The 21,470-nt window shown below is 37.3% G+C and overlaps 1 protein-coding gene across 1 annotated transcript in view; it reads left to right on the forward strand.

Moving 5' to 3' along the window:
• Positions 1–21,470, forward strand: part of SNAPC1 (small nuclear RNA activating complex polypeptide 1) — a 32,037-nt gene that overhangs the window by 2,728 nt on the left and 7,839 nt on the right. The window contains exons 2-8 of the mRNA XM_061429073.1: positions 4,326–4,485; positions 4,649–4,789; positions 5,771–5,875; positions 10,333–10,491; positions 11,972–12,040; positions 12,782–12,844; positions 16,465–16,609. Of these exons, the coding sequence (XP_061285057.1) occupies positions 4,326–4,485; positions 4,649–4,789; positions 5,771–5,875; positions 10,333–10,491; positions 11,972–12,040; positions 12,782–12,844; positions 16,465–16,609 (842 nt within the window). The remainder of the gene's footprint in view (positions 1–4,325; positions 4,486–4,648; positions 4,790–5,770; positions 5,876–10,332; positions 10,492–11,971; positions 12,041–12,781; positions 12,845–16,464; positions 16,610–21,470) is intronic.

The following is a 21,470-nucleotide window of genomic DNA, read 5'->3' on the forward strand; positions in this document are numbered from 1 at the left end:
TGGCCGATTTCGTTGGCTTGGGTTTCATCTATCCATTTTGGGGCCTCCTCCCAGATAACGTATACCCCTACCTGGCCGCCCTTCTGAACTCTTCTACCTCCATCCACTACCCTGATCGAGATCACCGTCGCGTGCCCTCCCTCTAGTCTTGTTTTCTTAGAACTCCATGTTTGAAAACAAACACACAAGCAAAGACAAAACCCTGCATGATTGAATTCATTTTTCATACAACCGCTGAACTTGTAAAGTGCAGATTTGATCATGTCACGGCCTATCATACCACCCTTAATGGTTTCCGTTGCCTCTGATTACAGCTCAAATTCCCTAACAAGGTTGGCAACACCCTTCGTGGCTGGCCTTTGCCCAGCGTTGCAGCTTTATCTACCAGCCCACTCCATGGCTCTCTACCTGCGTTTCCTCAGTCTGGACCTTTACCCCAACTGCCTTTGCCTGGCTACCTTATTCTTCATTCAGGGTTAAGCTCTTGTGACAGTTCCTCAGGGAAACATTCCTTAGCCCTTCTGGACTAAATAAAGTGTTCATGCTCTTTTTATTGTAGCACTTTGTGCTTATTTTATCTCTTGACTTAATCACATTTTAACTGTGTAGTTCAGAAGGCAGTATAGTGTAGTGGTGAGAAGCATGGATTATGGAGCCCCACTCCCTGATTGTGGTCAGAGTCCTCTACTGACTGTGGTAATAACTGCACTCTTAAGTGCTCAAGAAATATTCCTTATTATTATTTTAAATTTTCTTTCCACTAGACTTAGCTCTGTGAGGACAATGACTGGATGGATCTAGTATCCCATTATAATACTTAAAATATTTAAAAGGCTAAATTAATAAAATGAATGAGTCTTTGTGACTATAACTCTTATGTTCTGCTGAATAAAATGTGAACATTCTCTTTTTTTCTCCTTGTTGCTGTAAAATAACTACCTGTGTAGTTTGTCCATTGCAGGGGATGGAGAATGGAGAACCGTTTGTTGTACAATTAATGAAAGGAGAGGAACTCTTTTTTTTTTTTTTTACGGGTACTAAATGTAATGCATTTATAGCTGTATGTAATCCAAAGAACAACTCTGAGATCAGTAATTATCCTTGTTTTATAGATGAGGAAATTGAGATTTTAAAAGGTTAAGTAATTTTTCCATGATCACACAACTGGTAGGTGGTACAGCAGGTATTGAAACCAGTTTGTCTGACTGTTTCTGAAACCCGTGATCTTTTTCACTGTAGCCCTCTTGGGAAAAGTGGTGGTTTAGAAAAATTTTGCTATGGTTGCCCCAACTTCTAATTTAATGAAGAAGAAACTAAAATGAGAAAACAAGTAGAGATTATTTAAGGAGTGGTGGATTTTCTTTAGAAATTGCTTTGGTTGCCAGTACTGTAATAGGTAGTTTTCATTCTTGTTTAGTTCAGTCGCTCAGTTGTGTCCGACTCTTCGCGACCTCATGAATCGCAGCACGCCAGGCCTCCCTGTCCATCACCAACTCCCGGAGTTCACTCAGACTCACGTCCATCGAGTCAGTGATGCCATCCAGCCATCTCATCCTCTGTTGTCCCCTTCTCCTCCTGCCCCCAATCCCTCCCAGCATCAGAGTCTTTTCCAGTGAGTCAACTCTTTGCATGAGGTAGCCAAAGTACTGGAGTTTCAGCTTCAGCATCATTCCTTCCAAAGAACTCCCAGGGCTGATCTCCTTCAGAATGGACTGGTTGGATCTCCTTGCAGTCCAAGGGACTCTCAAGAGTCTTTTCCAACACCACAGTTCAAAAGCATCAATTCTTCAGTGCTCAGCCTTCTTCACAGTCCAACTCTCACATCCATACATGACCACAGGAAAAACCATAGCCTTGACTAGATGGACCTTTGTTGACAAAGTAATGTCTCTGCTTTTGAATATGCTATCTAGGTTGGTCATAACTTCCCTTCCAAGGAGTAAGTGTCTTATGGCTACAGTCACCATCTGCAGTGATTTTGGAGCCCCCCAAAATAAAGTCTGACACTGTTTCCACTGTTTCCCCATCTATTTCCCATGAAGTGATGGGACTGGAGGCCATGATCTTTGTTTTCTGAATGTTGAGCTTTAAGCCAGCTTTTTCACTCTCCACTTTCACTTTCATCAAGAGGCTTTTTAGTTTCTCTTCACTTTCTGCCATAAGGGTGGTGTCATCTGCATATCTGAGGTTATTGATATTTCTCCCAGCAATCTTGATTCCAGCTTGTGCTTCTTCCAGTCCAATGTTTCTCATGATGTTCTCTGCATATAAGTTAAATAAGCAGGGTGATAATATACAGCCTTGACGTACTACTTTTCCGATTTGGAACCAGTCTGTTGTTCCATGTCCAGTTCTAACTGTTGCTTCCTGACCTGCATACAGATTTCTCAAGAGGCAGATCAGGTGGTCTGGTATTCCCATCTCTTTCAGAATTTTCCACAGTTTATTGTGATCCACACAGTCAAAGGCTTTGGCATAGTCAATAAAGCAGAAATAGATGTTTTTCTGGAACTCTCTTGCTTTTTCAATGATCCAGCGGATGTTGGCAATTTGATCTCTGGTTCCTCTGCCTTTTCTAAAACCAGCTTGAACATCAGGAAGTTCACGGTTCACGTATTGCTGAAGCCTGGCTTGGAGAATTTTGAGCATCACTTTACTAGCGTGTGAGATGAGTGCAATTGTGCGGTAGTTTGAGCATTCTTTGGCATTGCCTTTCTTTGGGATTGGAATGAAAACTGACCTTTTCCAGTCCTGTGGCCACTGCTGAGCTTTCCAAATTTGCTGGCATATTGAGTACAGCACTTTCACAGCATCATCTTTCAGGATTTGAAATAGCTCCACTGGAATTCTATCACCTCCACTAGCTTTGTTCGTAGAGATGCTTTCTAAGGCCCACTTGACTTCACATTCCAGGATGTCTGGCTCTAGGTCAGTGATCACACCATCATGATTATCTGGGTCATGAAGATCTTTTTTGTAGTATATTCATTACTTAGAGAGCCCAGGCTTTGGAATATAGTGGAGTCTCCTTTGTTACCCTGCTGTTTACATTGGTGAACTTTTTCCCTGCAGAATTGGGAGGAGGAGGAGGGTTACATTTTGCTGTGGTTCTCCAACTTTTTCACCCAAATGTCTCCAGAACAGATTAGGACCCCCTGAGGCTACTGGGGAAAAACTCTATTATATATTAATATGCACATATATTTTTTAATTGAAGTATAGTTGAGTTGAATTGATGCCTTTGAACTGTGGTGTTGGAGAAGACTTGAGAGTCCCTTGGACTGCAAGGTGGTTCAACCAGTCCATCCTAAAGGAAATCAGTCCTGAATGTTCATTGGAAGGACTGATGCTGAAGCTGAAACTCCAGTACTTTGGCCACCTGATGCAAAGAACTGACTAATTGGGAAAGACCCTGATGCTGGGAAAGATTGAAGGCAGGAAGAGAAGGGGACAACAGAGGATGAGATGGTTGAGTGGCATCACCAACTCGATGGACATGAGCTTGAGCAAGCTCTGGGAGTTGGTGATGGACAGGGAAGCCTGACATGCTGCAGTCCATGGGGTCACAAGAATCGGACATGACTGAGTGACTGAACTGACTGACTGATAGTTGAGTTACAGCATTTGCAGTGTAGTGATTCCACAGTCAAATGCATTACAAGTGATCAACCACAAGTTCAGTGACCATCTGGCACTATACAAAATTATTGAAGTATTATTTTTATTGGCTTTATTCCTTATGCTGTATATTATATCCAGTGACTTACTTGTTTTATAACTGGAAGTTTGTATCTTTTAATCCCCTTCACCTATTTTGCCCATCCATCTATCCTCTTCCCCTCTGACATCCATCACCCTGCTCTCTGTTTATATGTTTCAGTTTTGTTTCTTGGTTTTTTAGATTCCACACATAAGTGAGATTATGCAGAACTTATCTTTGTCTGACTTATTTCACTTAGCATAATACCCTTTAGTTCAATTTATTTTGTCAAAATGCTCCTGATCTTTGTATTTTATTCTGTAACATTACCATGGTTATTTTAATATATTACATATTTAAAATTCTTAAACCAGTAGTTAGTTGTAACCCTGGTCCTTTTGCTCCCAATTCAGCAGTAAAGTTGATGCTTTTGGAAGATGCGTCAAGAGTATCTAGGGCCTCACTGTAAGAAACACAGCAGAAAATTAGGTCTTTATCCTTGAATCATGAAAGGATCAGGTGTGGAATGCCTGTCCACTTTCTAGCAGCTGCTATTTAAACAAGTATAAATCTCTTCTGTTATTTTTTTTTCACAGGCATAATATAGGTTCTTTCTGTTTTCTAGTGGTAGAATGAGAAATTTAGAAAAGAACACGTTTACAAAAGAAGCTTTGACTTTGGCTTGGCGATACTTTTTACCTCCATATACCTTCCAGATCAGAGTTGGTGCTTTGTATCTGCTATATGGATTATATAACATGCAACTGTGTCAACCAAAACAAAAGGTAATATTTGTGAATTGTTTTCCTCCAGCTGAAATATGAAACAGGTGCAATATTTTCATAGCCAACTGATTTTAAAGAGAAATACCAGTGTTTCAAAATTATAATACATTTGTGAAAAAAGATTTGCATTTATTAACAATTTTTTTATTCCTCTTGTTTGTAGATTAGAGTTGCCCTGAAGGATTGGGATGAAATTTTAAAATTTCAGCAAGATTTGATAAATGCACAACATTTTGATGCAGCTTATATATTTAGGAAGCTACGACTAGACAGAGCATTTCACTTTACAGCAATGCCTAAATTGGTATGTTATCTGAAAGAGATTGGTTTTCAAAATGAGAAATTCTGTTTCATTGTCCGTAAAGTTCCTCAGTCTCCAGAAAGTGGAAAGAGTATTATATAATTTCCAATACTTGAGAAAAGGCTTCTTGGACTTCCCTGGTGGTCCAGTGGTTAAGACTCTGTGCTTCCAATTCAGGGGCCATGTGTTCAATCCCAGGTCTTGGTCAGGGAACCAAGATCTCGACATGCTATGTGGTATGGCCAAAAAAAGAAAAGAAAAAAGATTTCTTAAAGTAGGAAAAAAATATTGGGAATTCCCTGGTGATCCAGTGGTTAGGACTCCTATCACTGCTGAGGGCCTGGGTTCATTCCCTGGTCAGGAAACTAAGATCCTACAAGCTGTGTATCATGGCCAAAAAAAGAAAAGAGGAAAAAATGCCTTCTGCTTACTTTTTTTTGAAAGCAAAATTCAGTCTCTCCTAATAATGCAGTGTTTCTGAATGTTGTCCATTAAGTAGATGGTTAGAAGAAGAAGTTAGTTGTGTATCTGCTTTGCTTATGCCTGTATTCAGACATCAAAGAGGCTACTGAAAGAGAACTAAGGGATTTTAATTCCAGTTAGAGAAAAGTTGAAACTTCCATTAATATATATTTCTTCAGTCTTGTGATACTTTCAGATGCTAGACTGAAAGAGCATTTTAATCAAAAGATTCTAGTTCTGTCAGTTGGCAAACCATGTAACTTCTCTGAATTTGTAAGCATGTGGCCTGGCATCTTAAGGGTTATTTCAAAAGTTGTTTAACAGTCTTTGAAAAATATTTTTTCCAGAGTAAGTATGTACTTACTAAATATGTACTTATTTAGTAAGTACATACTTAGAGCTGGGGTTTTTTTTTTGGTTCATATTTACTTATAGATGATTTTTATTATTGGCTTACTTACTTATTTCAGTACTTAAAATATATCTTTTAAAACATCTATTTTAAAAGACATTATTATTTAGCTGTCATACAGAATGAAGAAAAAAATGCAACGAGCTGAAATTACTGAAGAATTTAAGGACCCAAATGATCGTGTATTGAAACTTATCACTTCTGATGTATTAGAGGTAAATTTGCTTTTATGTTCTTAAAATTTTTTAAAAACTGTTTTGTTGTTAACTATATATTGAGTTTATACCTTCATCTACTGGATACTGAAAATTTTTCTAATCATAGAATGCTGTTACCTTCTCTCAAGTGTCAGGAATACTATACCCTAAATATATCAAAATTTCTGGAATAAATTTTGAAAGAGTGAGAAATAGATGTAAAAGACTGGACTTGGACTAGGGATACTGGGATTCAAATACTGAAAGTACCATTTGTATTTGACTTTAGATATATTATGAAACAAGAATTTAGTGACTTTATTTTTTTTTAACAATGTATGTTCATTTCCTAAGTTCCTTTTTACAACGCTTGAGTAAAAGCCCACTATTAAAAAACAAGAATTTAGTGACTTTATTTTTTTAAAACAATATATATGTTTTAACATGAATATATATATGTTTTAACATGAATATATATGTTCATTTCCTAAATTCCTTTTTAACAATGCTTGAGTAAAAACCCACTATTGAAAAGTTTATTTTGATAAAACAAAAATTTGAAGTCAAGAATAATGGATAAGAGTTAGAGTCTTAAAAAAACAGCTTTTCAATCTAATGTATTTCAGTATTTTGAGATGTGCAGTATTCAGGAAAATCTTTTGCATTGATAAATAGTTACAGAGAGTTTTACCTGAGTGGGAAAGTTGCCCCGAGGTTAAAACAAAACCCCACTAAAGGGTTGCAGCCTTCTAATTAGTGATCCGTTCCTTATTTCTAAAGAATAGATTCCTATGTACATAGAAAATGTGTGGAGTTAGTGTGAGCAGGTGGGGGCCTTGTTGTGTTTTTTCATTCCTTTGAGCCTTAGTTTCCTCCTCTTTAATATGATTGCAACCCTTATTTCATCCACTTGTAAGAGTTGAGACTAGATTATTCCTGAAGAGTGCTGAGTGTGGCCTATGGCACATAGTAGATGCTTAGTAAATGTTACTACTTCCCCCCTCATCCCTGTTCAGTCTTTTCCTACATAAGGAGTGGAAAGGGGATCAGATCTGTGATTTGCTCAACTGTTTCTCTGTGTCCTAGATGCCACCATGTGCTCATAGCTTCAGCTGTCAGGTTGATTGATTTTTCAAAGCACTCTGGGTCTGCTCTGTATACCGACTTCAGTTTTGAGCAAGAATTGTTAATCAGGGGTCCATGAATAGTCTTGAGAAGGTCCATGGATCCTTTTCCCCCTCTAAATTGTATATAAATTTTTCATATGTATGGACACTTGGTGAGGATGAGGTAGTCTATCCTCAGATTGACAAAGGTGTTCATCTACCCAGAATGTTAAGAATTACACAGAAGGAAATTATTTACTAAGTATCTAAAGACTGGACTGTGGTGTAGTGCAGGAGCTATACAAGATGTTTTCTGTATATTATGAATATTTTACTCCTCAAAGACATCCCTGCAAAACAGGTGCTTTAAACAAATTTTATTTAATTTTTTTCTTTCTTTTTTTTTTTTTTTAAACAGAAGATGTTTTATCCCTGGTTAAAAGCTAAGGAAACTGAGGCATGGAGACATTAAGTTAGGAAGCAGTGGAGCTAAGGTTCTGTAGCATTGCCTGTTGGACAGCAGAGACCTTGTCTGAGCTGGGACTGGGGTTGGAAAGGTATCCTTTGCAGATGTCTAGTGAAGTATGACAAGAATTAAGATCTTTGCAGCAGCAGCAGTGAAGTATGACAAGAATTAAGATCTTTGCCCTCTAGCAGCTGAGCAGGAAAGAAGTGGGAGAAGGTCATGTATAAAAATAAAGATAGGAAAAAAACTTTGCATAATAGAGGGAATTTGTGTTTTATCTTTTGGGGAGAGGGGAATCATTTAAAAGTTTTAGGGATTGGAGAAAATTAGAGTATATATTTAGGTTTGGGGTAAGGAGCCATTAGAAAGAGATTTTGTGTAGAAAAGAGGCTATGAGGTCCCTTCTGTGGAGGAGGTGGTGGGTCAGTGACCAAGAGCCCGGTGGAGAGATTCCTTTGGCCTGGAGAAGGTACTTTTTCCTTGGAAACCTGAGGGAAGGAAGTGGAAATGGACTCATAACTGTGAAGAAGAGAAGCAGAAAGCAAACAGACCCAATAGCCTTAACTTTAAGAGGGGGCTTCCTGCAGGAACAGAGAATTGAGAAAGTTTGGAGTACCATGAAGAATGAAAGATTTGGGGAGACCAGAAAGGATTTGCCAAGAAGTACTGGTGTGAATTATAAAGAGAGAGGCAGAGGTTGTTTTTGAACAGCAAGACGTTGCTCTTATTAGTATTCTCTTAATGAAAAAAAGATGATTTGAACCCAGTTGGTTGTAATTTTTGATTGTTGACTAATTTGGTGATAGAGCCTTAATTTTTTTCAATATGCCTTCTTAAACTTTTTTTTTTATTCATTTGAAGCTCTTTAATTAAAGGTTCCTCTGTTATATAATTGTACATGTGAGCAAGCAGATAATGGGAAGTTTTAGAGAACAGAGCTGGGGTGATGCATAAAGCCATAGTCTTTTGTGCTTGGAGAGGAGGGTCAGAAGGACCCTTTTCATGGAAGCCTTTAGGAATGGAGAAGACTGTGACGCCATCCTGACTTTATCTAGCATTTTTGGCTTGCCACAGATTTGCTTTGAAGGCCTTTTCCTTCTGTGCTTGTGTTGGCTCTATTTTTCCTGTTCTGCATAGTCTATTACCCATTTTCACTGATAATCCCTAAATTGAATACTTTTCTATTTTCTTTCTCCTCCTGCAAATGCTCTTAAGTCTTCATGTCAGCCTATTTGAATTCTGATTATGATTCTCAGTTATCTGATTAAGGAGGTTTAATAAAACTAGAGAATAGAATATTGAATCAAAATAGCTGATTTTTTAAAAAATTCAGGCATAATATATAATATTGTGTTTCAGGTATATAACATAATGATTCAATATTTATATATATTGTCAATCACCACAGTAAGTTTAGTTAACATCCATCACCATACATGATTACAGTTTTTTAAAGCATCTGTTATTAATTCCAACTCTGTTACTTAAATATGCCCTTTAGCAAGTCATTCCACTTTTGAATCTATTTTCTTCATTTATAAAATTATAATAATGGCATTACATGTTGCGTATTCACTGTGTGCCAGGAACCATGCTGAAGGTTTTTTGTATGTTTTTTCACTAATTATAATAGTCCTGCAGAGGAGGTAGTGTTTTCCCAGTTTTAAAAGCAAGGAAACTGAGGCTTAGAGAAATTAAGTAATTTACATAGCATAAGGTACAGACACTGGATTTGAATGTCCAAATGTGTAAAGCTCCAAAGCCCTACACTACCTTTTATTTCTTCATCCTTTGATTTTTGTATAGTGTTTTACATTTACAGACTACTTCCACTTGTATAAGCTCACTTTATATATCTGCATTGTGTTTGTCCAAACGTGGAACATGATTGCGACTGAGGGATTTGTTCAAGGTCACAATCTAGCAAGTGACAGGTCTCAGGCCCCAAGCTAGTTGTCTTTGTCCTGTATTGTAGTGCATGCAAAATAATGGGAATACAGCACAGTGTACCATGTAAAATGTTAGGGGCTGCCCATGTCAGCACACTGTTCCTCATTGAAGATCCCGCATATGTAAGCACTCAGCACTCCTCAGCATTTTTGCATTCCTTGAACAGATGTTGATCAAGTCCATAAAAATCTCCTAGAAATGCATTGACTAGCCTATCTTGGGAGTGACTCAGAGGACGTGGTAACAATCGGTGAGGGATGGTTCTCTGCTGGTCTTGGAGCCGAGTGTCAGTGCTGGTTTTATGTGAGTTTTAAGTCTGCCTGCCATAGGCTGTCTCTCTGTTTACCCTGTAGACCTGCCCATTTGTCTGGAGGTTTCTTGAGTAGGAAGGTCTAACTAATAACTATGCCTCAAATGGTGTCATAAGTCACTATTTCATTTAATCTTGAATCTTATCACTTAAGTAATGAAGAAACTTACGGAGATAGACACAAGAGCTTTGAGATTTCTGAAATCACATCTCTGTGGAGGATTGGGTGAGAGTCATGAGATACGAATTCCCAGCTGAATATAAAGAATTGTGTAAATACTTTATGTGACAATATGAAATAAAAATATGATCTTAATTATTAGGGGTAATATTTAAAGATATGCTATACTACAAATAAGTTTTGTTACATCCAGGAATGCAGTCCTATATTAATTAGACTTTCCGCATCATCTCTCCATATATTGTATATTAATTAATGTTCATTAATTATAATGATTCCATATTTCTGGAAAGCAGACTCTTCATTAATAATGTACTGGTTTGCATAGTTATATTATTTTTAATATACAGTAATAAGTTATTCCTTCTCAACTCTGTCACTTTGGAAGGTGATTTGATTTTATTTGTTTTGGTGCATTTCTCCTCAAAAACTGAATTAAGGGACTCATCTTTTCACTTACAGGAAATGATGAATGTTCATGACCATTATCAGAGAATGAAACATGTAATTTCAGCTGACAAATCCAATCTGGAAAAATCCCTCGACTTGATAAAAGATGATTTTTTTGACAATATCAAGAACATAGTTTTGGAGCATCAGCAGTGGCACAAAGACAGAAAGGTTTGTAGCTGTCTGATACGTCACCTTTGCATTTGCATCGTACATGACTGGCTGGACATGGGTGAGGGTGTTGAGAGGCAGCCTTGTTTAGTGGCTACCTCCTGTGAAATAAAGATCTGCAGGGCTTAATTTCCTTAGTTTTAGCTTTACCAGTTATTAGCTAGGTGATGTTATTTAATGTTTTATGTGTAATAATATTATATAATTATAATTGCAACTATATAATATATAGTTTAATATCCATTTAATATATATGTATACATTATGTAGTATACATAATTATAGGGAAATAAATAATCTTGATGTACCATGGATTTAGTACAATCTTTATAATTTAGCATTCTCTGGAGATTGCACACAGACCATCTTTAATCCAAATCCTACACATAACTTTTTTTTTTCTTTACATAGCATTGTTCCTAATGTTTTAATTACTTGAATTAATTACCAACATTTAAGTATTTGTGGTCTTAAGATTCCAGACATCTGACTTCTCTTAAAGGTGAGAGGTTTGGTTATACCGGTCCTGCTTTGCTGCATGGCAGCGGACAGCTAGACTTCAGGGTGGCTTCTCCCATTGTGACAGAGCGCATGCTCTCTGTTTACCAGTGCTCTACCTGCCTTGGTTTAACTGTTTACAAATCTCATCAATGCGTATCTTCCATTTAGTTTTCTGACCCAAATGCTGATGCTAGAGCTGCCCATATTCCATGTTAGTCTTTTCAGCTAAAGAAACTTTACCTCTGAAGGCCAGCCTTGCTAAATTTCCCTTTGAAACCACTTCTCCATCTAATTTTACTAAATACTTCTAGGAAAAGGATAAAAGAAAAAAACAAGTAATTTCTTATTACTTACTGTGTGTTTAATAATGTGTTAATGTTTTCACAAATGCTAGAAAGGCATTTTTACGTGTTATCTTTCATCATTATGTGTTATATATCAGATTTGTTGCTACTTTTGGCTTATATAAAGGATAATGGCTCAAAACTCAATTTTATAAAAGATGAACAAGGAAAGTGATGAGATAACAGCCTTGAGAAGAAGGAAATAATTTGCTTCCTCTATGGACATTTATTTTAATGTTTGACTACTTTAAGTGCTACAAATGGGTTGCACAGATGACCTGGGCACTTACGTAAACATCTTTTGTAGCACTCTTTTAATAACTCATTTTAATGATCATGACTAAGACCTTTGAAAACCTGAAGGAAAGGAGAATAAACCAATTCTCTCGCCATCACATAAATCTGCATATTATCTTTCATTAGTTAGGATTAATTTTTATTGATTTTATAATTCTAATGAAACCTAACCATGATCTTAATATCTGGTGGTGAGCCGTGCTTCAATACTTGTGAAATACTCTTTTAGTTTTTCAGTAATTAAGTAAATGATTTCCATTGTTCTGAAAATAATTTTCAGTTAATTTTTAGTTGGTTTGAATTGTAAATATGTAAATATAACTTACTTTATCTTTTAGAAACCACCCTTAAAACTGAAAGTTAAAGGAGGAGAAGAAAAGAGTGAGAGAAATTCACAACAATCAGAGGTCAGAAAAATTCATTATATGATTGCTTACGAGGCAGAGGTTTGGTTAGCTTCTTTTCATTTTATGTGTGGCTGTGATTCTGTGTATTAACCATAACATCCTGTGGTCAATATTATAATATTAATACATACTTTAGAAAATTCTGTAACATGGGTTCTGTGAAGAGCTAGTCTGTTCTTTCCTGGAAATCTTGTGAAAGACCACATCAGGTATAGACTGGGCATGAGAATGTTCACCGTTTTCAGCAGGAAAGGGGACAGATGGTGGTGGAAGGTGCCCTCAGTCCTTACAGGGGCAGAGGAAGACTGCTGTAATGCTATGTCTTTTCTCCCTGCTTGTCAGTCTTTCGCGTAGTCTGCAGCTTAAGCTACTATTCACTGCTTTCTGCCTTCAAGGTTTTCATCCATCTTAGTGAATGAGGCAAAGAGCCATCTTTGGGCATAGGCAGATGAAGAGGGAGTGGCATAGTCACCAGGGCTCACGGCTTTCATTCTTATCCTTTTTAAATCTTGAATGAAAACAGTCAGTAGCCATGGGGTTGTTATCATGGCCCCTGTTAGAAAGTAATGGCATGTCTATGTGTCTTTACTTAATATGTGTCCAATAAATGTTAGTTTCTTTTACCCTAACCTTCTGTCTTGAATCTTATTTCTGGTAAAAAAAAATACTTAATTATTCGTAATTTTACTAAATGTTTGCGTGTTTTAACTTTTTCCCCTTCCGGTTTGTTTTTACTTCCAGAGATGTGAAAGGGCAGAATCATTAGCGAAAATAAAATCAAAGGCCTTTTCAGTTGTTGCTCAGGTACGTTATTTATTTAATGAGGTAATTTAGAAATTTACTTGATGCTCTTTTAATCACATTTTAATTTTTTCATCAGAGTAACACCTCTGCATAATTTAAAAAATCTAATAATACTATGTAGCTTATACAGTTCAGCAGTCCCGCTCCACCACTTCCTGCCCCTGGACTTTTGATCTCAAAAGGCAGCTATCTTCCCCTTTTTCTCTTTTAGTTATTTTTTCCTGGTATTTACCTGGAATTTTGATCCCATTGTTCTTTATTAATAGTCTTCCAGCTTCTAGTATTCCTAATTATGAAAGGTTTTAGAATTTTATCTTTATCCCCAGAGCTCTGGATTTTCATGATAATGTACCTTGGTGTAGGTCTTTTTTTCCACCAGTGCCCTGGGCTCTTATGATTGACATCCTTTTGATCTGATAGCCTTCCGTTCTGATGGATTTTTCTATAAATGCTTCTCTGATCGAATTCTTTGCTGCAGTTTTGCTTTTTTTATTTTCTGGAACTTTTATTTTCTTCTTCTTTGTTTTTATCTATTTTCAGAGAGCTTTCTTTATCTTCTGAACTATTATAATGGATTTTTAAAATTTCTGCTGACATTTTTTCATTACTAAGATTTTTTTTCTTTTCTCTGAATCTGTTATTAATTAAAAAATGGATTTCTTCTTTTTTCACCCCCCGTGGTTCAATATGTTTATCTATTTGAGGATGTTAATTACAGTTTTTTGATGTTTCTTCCTTTTCCCCCAGAGTTCTTATTTTTGTTTATTCTGTTCTCTATCTTTCATTTTGGTGACTTTTTGCAAACGTTTGAAGATCTTGAGATCATATTTGCTGCTGCTGCTGCTAAGTTGCTTGAGTCGTGTCTGACTCTGTGCGACCCCACAGATGGCAGCCCACCAGGCTCTCTCGTCCCTGGGATTCTCCAGGCAAGAGCACTGGAGTGGGTTGCCATTTCCTTCTCCAATGCGTGAAAGTGAAAAGTGAAAGGGAAGTCGCTCAGTCGTGTCCGAGATACCCTGGTAGCTCAGTCAGTAAAGAAACTGCCTGCAGGTGCAGGAGACCTGGGTCCAATCCCTGGGTCAGGAAGATCCCCTGGAGAAGGAAATGGCAACCCACTCCAGTATTCTTGCCTGGAAAGCCCCATGGACAGAGGAGCCTGGTGGGTTACAGTCCAAGGGGTTGTATGAGTCGGACACAACTTAGTGCCTAAACCACCATATAGAGATACAGCCTTTTAGTCTCCATGTTTTTCTTAGATCTAGCCATTTTTATCAGAGAGCAAGCTGGGGGAGGAAAGTAGTAAATAAGCCCAGCTGGCAGTGTTTTGGGTGCCTACAGAGAATCCACTGACAAGCTCACCATTCATTCCTTCCAGAGACTTCATTCAACACCCCTGCTTCCAGTAAGAGGCTTTACCCCTTCCTTAGCTTTTCTAGTGCTGTCAAAAGCCTTCAGATGCTCTGGCTTAGCCTCTCCAGAGAGCTCACCTGTTTTGTACAGGAAGAGGTCAGTTGTTCAGCTTTGAGGCTGGAAAATGGGATACTATTCCTTCTGTAGATTTTTCACATATCTACACATTTTTTAATGACCCCAGTTCCTGATCTACTTGGACCAGCTTTCCTTGTTCACCTTTCTTCATTCTAAGTCAGCCATCACTTTTCTGCCTCCAGAATGTGTTGTTTTGTTTACAGCTATATTGTTTCCTATTATGTCCACTTTGTGAGTTCATTCATTTTTATTCCTTTCCTCCACTTTTAGTGGGGTTTCAGGAAGGAGCACTGATAAACTTATGTGCTTCATCTCATATTTTTTCCTGGGATTTTTTTATGAATCTGAAAGTGTCTTTACTTTGTGGGAAACTACTGTAATTCTCTGGTTGTTGAAATAAAAAGGAATAAATGAAAAAACTGGAAGTGACTATAGATTAGTTAAGTGTTATCAATTTGCTTTACTGCAGTTTTGAATGAAAGCATCAGGACAATAAATGAATTATTCCAAATTCTTTTAAACCAGAACTATTTCCATATTGCATAGGCAAGTTGTTGTTTAATTTCTTAAGATATTATGAAATACTTTTTAAATTATTAAATAATTAAATTATAATCCCCATAAATTTTTATAAGAATGTGTCATTGCATGGTTGTGGTTTTTTTTAATTATTGAGGTACAATTAACATGTAATGCAAGGTAGCTTTTAAACTGTTGATAATACATGTACCACATAGATGACATTGACTGAAAACTGTGTTAGTTAGAGCTCTGCTTAAACAAGGGAATTTATTGACTGATGTAACTAAAAAGTCCTAGGACTCTACCTCTATTTCTCATCTCTTATATTGCTTTCACTATCTTCAAGTGCTATTCATGACAACTCCAGCCTTCCCAGCTTTTGGTTCAGTGGAAAGGGAGAATTTTCCTTTCTAATAGTTAAACAGATTTCAAAAATTGAGTTACATCAGCTATGGCAGATCACACGCCCTTCCCCTGGTGGCCTTGGGGATGTGAGGCTTATTTTGACTAGATTGGGACCACATGACCATTTGGAGAGCCAGGCATAAAGTAGTTTCACTTGAAATACGTGGTGCTAACAAAGGAAAATAAAATGTTTTTAGAAGAAAAGGAGAATAGGTTGTTAGCTGGGAAAAATATACTTGTCCTTTTTACCTCCACTTCCAACCATGCATCTACAACCGTTTAACCCAATAAGGAAATTTTAACCCAGTTTGAATAGATGATGATGACAGCTGCAGGGACCTCTTCCTGTTATAAAGATAAACGGGTATATACACCTGTGACAAATACTAAGCAAGCAAGTATCCTGGTAAAGTACTTTATGACAAGTATTTCTGTAAATCTTTCCTCATCTTTGTCTATCTGTTTTGTCATTCCCTAAATGACCTGTTGTTCATTTGGCCAGTCATGTCAAACTCTTTGCAACCACGTGTACTGTAGCACCTCAAGCTTCCCTGTCCCTCACCATCTCCTAGAGTTTGCCCAAGTTCATGTTCATTGCATCGGTGATGCCCTCCAGCCATCTCATCCTCTGATGCCCTCTTCTCCTTCTGCCCTCAATGTTTCCCAGCATCAGGGACTTTTCCAGTGAGTCGTCTGTTCACATCAGATGACCAAAGGACTGGAGCTTCAGCTTCATCATCAGTCCTTCTGGTGAATATTCAGGGTTGATCTCCCTTAAGATTGACTGGTTTGATCTCCTTGCTGTCCAGGGGATTCTCAGGAGTCTTCTCCAGCACCACAGTTCAAAGACATCAATTCTTTGGTGTCCTGCCTTCTTTATGGTCCAGCTCTCACAACCATACATGACCACTGGGAAGACCACAGCCTTGACTGTATGGACCTTTGTTGGCAGAGTAATGTCTCTGCTTTTCAACACACTGTCTAGGTCTGCCATCACTTTCCTGCCAAGAAGCAATCGTCTTCTGATTTCGTGGCTGTAGTCACGGTCCGCAATGACTTTGGAACCCAAGAAGAGGGAGTCTGTCACTCCTTCCACTTTTTCCCCTTCTGTTTGCCATGCAGTAATGTTTTGCCATTCCCTAAATGATGTATTGTTGGATTCATTTTGTGATTCATTGTGATTAATTAGATTTCTAACTGTTTAGGCATCGAAGTCAAGAAGGCACCGTCAGGTCAAAGTTGACTTTTCTGATTCTGAATCCGGCCAAGTACAAACCAAAACAACTAGGAAAAGAAAAAACAAAGAAACGTTGAAACCAGCAGGAAAGAAAGTGTCTTCCAGAGACAGAGGTACCTTTTGAGAACCTTAAAAAGGGAGAATGGGTCTTACGTACTGTCTTCCCTCACCATGTTTTCTTGATTAAAAAGCATTAGATACTTGTTTAAGAACCTTGTGAGATTAATATTAGAAATAAATTGTCTTAGATTCTTGGAATCTTACAACTGAAAGGAACCCTAGAAGTCATAAAATTGGTCGTTTCATAGATGATAAAATTTAGGCCCATACAGATTAAATAACTTGTCCAAGTGATATGGTTAGTTATAGAATCAGTTTAGAATTATCCATATTATACTTCATTAGTAATTTTTGTGTGTGAATCAAACTTACATGTAGAATAAGTTATGATAAGTAGCACATTCTATAAACCATATTTTCCACTAGCTGTACTAACTAAGGTGTACCTGCTTTTCTTTTGAAATAGCTTATCTATAAAGTTAACTTTGCTGTTTGTTTTCTAAAAACATGAATTCATGTACTCAAGTAGTTTAATTTTTGAGCACTGCACAAATATATTCACCATACATAAAGCTGGAATCTGATTAGCAGGCTCAAGGGAAAAAAAGTATTAGAAACATACTAAATATTTAGTGCCTGATATAAGAAGCACACAGAAAGCCACTGCAGCAGTATATGAAGATATGTTAATAGCCTTTTCGGAGAAGGCGATGGCAACCCACTCCAGTACTCTTGCCTGGAAAATCCCATGGACGGAGGGGCCTGGTGGGCTGCAGTCCATGGGGTCACTAAGAGTCAGACACGACTGAGCGACTTCACTTTCACTTTTCACTTTCATGCATTGGAGAAGGAAATGGCAACCCACTCCAGTGTTCTTGCCTGGAGAATCCCAGGGACGAGGGAGCCTGGTGGGCTGCCGTCTCTGGGGTCGCACAGAGTTGGACACGACTGAAGCGACTTAGCATAATAGCCTTTTAGCATGTTTTTTTCCTATATTGAGATAGTAGAGGGAAAATTACAGTTTAGTACCTTTAATATAGTCCAGATATGATAAGTTCCATCAGTTAATGCATGAAGTGCTTTGAGAATTCAGAGGCAGAGATACTACATTTGTTAAGGATAATTAAGAAATACTTCCGAAGGAGAATTTTTTTTTAGTTTTCTTTACAGGACTAGCATGTATTGTGAAGAAAGCTGTTAGGCCAGTCTCATAAGTATTAATGGAAAAATTCTAAGTTACATGTATCAAAAGAATCTCAGATACAGAACAGCTTTACTGTGTACATTCATTCTATGATGCAGGGATGGTGCAGTTAGGAATCTATGAATATGATTTGCTGTGTAAATAGGTTAAAGGGGAAAATGTGAATTCATTTTAATAGTTACCCAAGAAAACATTTGATTAAGTCTAGCATCCATCTTGATTTTAAAAAATAGTCTCTAGCTGTTGGGAGTCAACAGACTTTCTGTAAGGGGCCAGATAGTAAATATTTTAGAGCTAAGTGGAACTTTCATACATTTTTTGTGGGAATTCAGAATGGTAACTCCTAGATCTATACTCTGGAAGACTGTCAGTTTCTCATAAAGTTAAACATATACTGACCATGAAAAACTGTCAGTTTCTCATAAAGTTAAACATATACTGACCATATAACAGCAATCCCACTCCTTGATACTTATGCAAAAGAAATAAAAACTTACATTCACACAAAAATTTGTATATCTAAGTTTACTGCTGCTGCTGCTAAGTCGCTTCAGTCGTGTCCAACTCTGTGCGACTCCATAGACGGCAGCCCATCAGGCTCCGCCGTCCCTGGGATTCTCCAGGCAAGAACACTGGAGTGGGTTGCCATTTCCTTCTCCAATGCATGAAAGTGAAAAGTGAAAGTGAAGTCACTCAGTCGTGTCCGACTCCAAGCGACCCCATGGACTGCAGCCTACCAGGCTCCTCCATCCATGGGATTTTCCTGGCCTTCTCTGAAGTTTATAGCAGTTTCATTCAAATTACAAAAGATTGCAACCAGCCTAAATGTTTTCAGCTGGATATTATGTAAACAATTATGATATACCATACAGTTGAATACTATTCAGGAATAAAAGAACTATTGACACATCTAATAACACAGATAAATCTCAGTGTACTGTACTAGGTGAAAGAAGTGAGACACAAGAAAAGCTATATACAATATGGCTCCATTTATAAGATATTCTGGAAAAGGTGAATCTACAGGGACATAAAAACAATTGTTGATTCCTCGGAACTGGGGGTGGAGAGAACTGATGATTGCAAAAGGGCACGAAGGAAATTTTTGGTGTGATGATCTATTCTGTAGTTTGATTGCAGTGGTGCTTGCATGACTGCATTTATCTAAACTTCTAGATCTGTACTACCTTAAAAATGGTGAATTTTATTATGTATCAATTCAAATCAAAGCAGAGGACATGAGGTAAAGATGAATTCATTTGATTATACTTAAAAAATTAACTTTTGGTAGATTTGATTGCTTTTTGTAAGGTATCAGCAAAGATACTTAGTTTTAGAAGCCTGCACAGGCAGTTTTTATTAATAGTTGATCTTATTTCATTTAAGTGCAGCAGAGAGGTCAAGCTACTTTCTTAAATATCGGGAAAACAATTTTTTTTTTTTGGAGAGAATGCTTCTTTATTTCAGAAAGACACATCAATTTTCAGATCAAAACAATTAGTTTCTTGGTTTTTCTTTCTCTCAATCAGCCTTCAAAGAGACCACACCAAAGGAAAGTCCATTTTAGGCAAATTAAGCTTTAGGATGCATACCTAGTAGATCTCACTGAAACCTCACCAAAATAAAATTTAAAAACAGTTTTGTACATAAGCTATTCAAGATTTGTCCAGTACTAGCTGCTGGAAAGCACAGTGAGATGGCACTTTTATTAGAGACAGCAGCTTCAGACCCAGAAAAGTGGGAAGAGATAGTTAGATCAGTGGCAAAACATAATATTCTTTCCTTTCAGGAAAACAGTTTTTTTTATGCAGTTGAAGAGCAAAGAAGGAGCCAAATGCAAGCTGCTGCTGCTAAGTTGCTTCAGTCGCGTCTGACTCTGTGCGATCCCATAGACGGCAGCCCACCAGGCTCCCCTGTCCCTGGGATTCTCCAGGCAAGAACACTGGAGTGGGTTGCCATTTCCTTCTCCAACGCATGAAAGTGAAAAGTGAAAGTGAAGTCGCTCAGTCGTATCCGACTCTTAGTGACCCCATGGACTGCAGCCTACCAGGCTCCTCGGTCCATGGGATTTTCCAGGCAAGAGTACTGGAGTCAGGTGCCATTGCCTTCTCCGCAAATGCAAGCTAGGAAAGAAATTAAATGAAAGTTCCTTTTCATCTGAAACGTTTGACACATGTAATTTGTGAAAGATCACTTCCTTCACTAGTCATATTTTGTTTTACTTTATGTAGTTACCTAAAACATTTTCATAAACTCTGAAATTAACTTTTAAAGATGGCTGAGATTTGTTATTGAATTTACCTAGGTGTATTAGGGAGGATTTAACCCATCAGAAAGAAAGTACAGTAAAATGTGATCTGAATTAAGATCTTTAATTATAACTCAACTATTCCAGCTACTATTATAGCTCAGAAGGTATTGTAAATACTTTGAAGCAGAGGTAATTTGTTATTCTTCACCTTAATAAATATTCAAGTGCTTACTAAAAAGATTCTCTTTAATCAAAAAGTTCATTAAAGTAGAAAAGTATTTTTGATTTCTAGGGATTTGTCCAAGTGACAAAAACAGGACATTCATTACAGGATTATTTGAAATGGCAAAGATTGTTAACAACTCAAATGTATAACATTGAAAAATTGTGTACATGAAATTTTTGTCCATATAAAGGAATACTTTGCTGTTCCTAAAAAGCTGGAGAAAGTTTTCTGTATACTGACATGAAAATATGTCCAAAATATATTGATACATTGCTTAGTGAAAATGTTTTTTTACAGACAAGTATGATTCATTTCTTAATAAATACATATATAGACACAAAGCTACTATAATATAAAATAGATAAACAACAAGGTCCTGCTGTATAGCACGGGAAAGCATATTCAATATCTTATAATAAACTATAATAGAAAAGAACCTGAAAAAGAGTAATATGTGTAATCAAGTAATCAAGGCTTCCTTGATGGCTCAGATGGTAAAGAATCTGCCTGCAATGTAGGAGACTCGGGTTTGATCCCTGGGTCAGGGAGATCCCCTAGAAAAGAGAATGGCTACCTACTCCAGTATTCTTGTCTAGAGAATTCCATGGACACAGGAGCCTAACAGGCTGTGTAGTCCATGGGGTAGCAAAGAGTTGGACACGACTGAGCGACAACACTATACACACACACACATATATATACACACACACATATGTATGTATAAACTAAATCACTTTTTTGTACACTAGAAACTACATTGTAAGTGAACTATAATAAAAAAATATGTAGACAGAAGTTTTATATATATATATATATATCTTTGAAGAAACTAGATGCATATAACAGAGGTTAATTCTCAGGGATGGGATCATGGAAATTTCTAAGTCCATAAATTTCCATAATGTTTGACTTTTAGATGATAACCATGTTTAGTAATCAGGAAAAATCCAAAGATTAAAAAGCAAACAAATATAAAATAATTCCTTAGACTACGACAAGATTGACATGAAAAAAGGCAAGGTGGGTGGAAGTACAGGATACGAAGGTTCCATTTTATGTGGATTGTGACTGCTGTATTGAAGAGTTACTGTTAATATAGAAAGATATGTTGAGAATTGGATTGTGACCAGGCCTGAAGTGTGGAACCAAGAAATTTGGACTTCATTTAGTAGGCAGAAGGGAGTCTTGTGAGACTGCTGAGCAAGCAAGTGGTATGACCAGTTTTCTTTGAAG

Source organism: Bos javanicus, chromosome 10, assembly GCF_032452875.1.
Source record: "Bos javanicus breed banteng chromosome 10, ARS-OSU_banteng_1.0, whole genome shotgun sequence".
Taxonomy (NCBI): domain Eukaryota; kingdom Metazoa; phylum Chordata; class Mammalia; order Artiodactyla; family Bovidae; genus Bos; species Bos javanicus.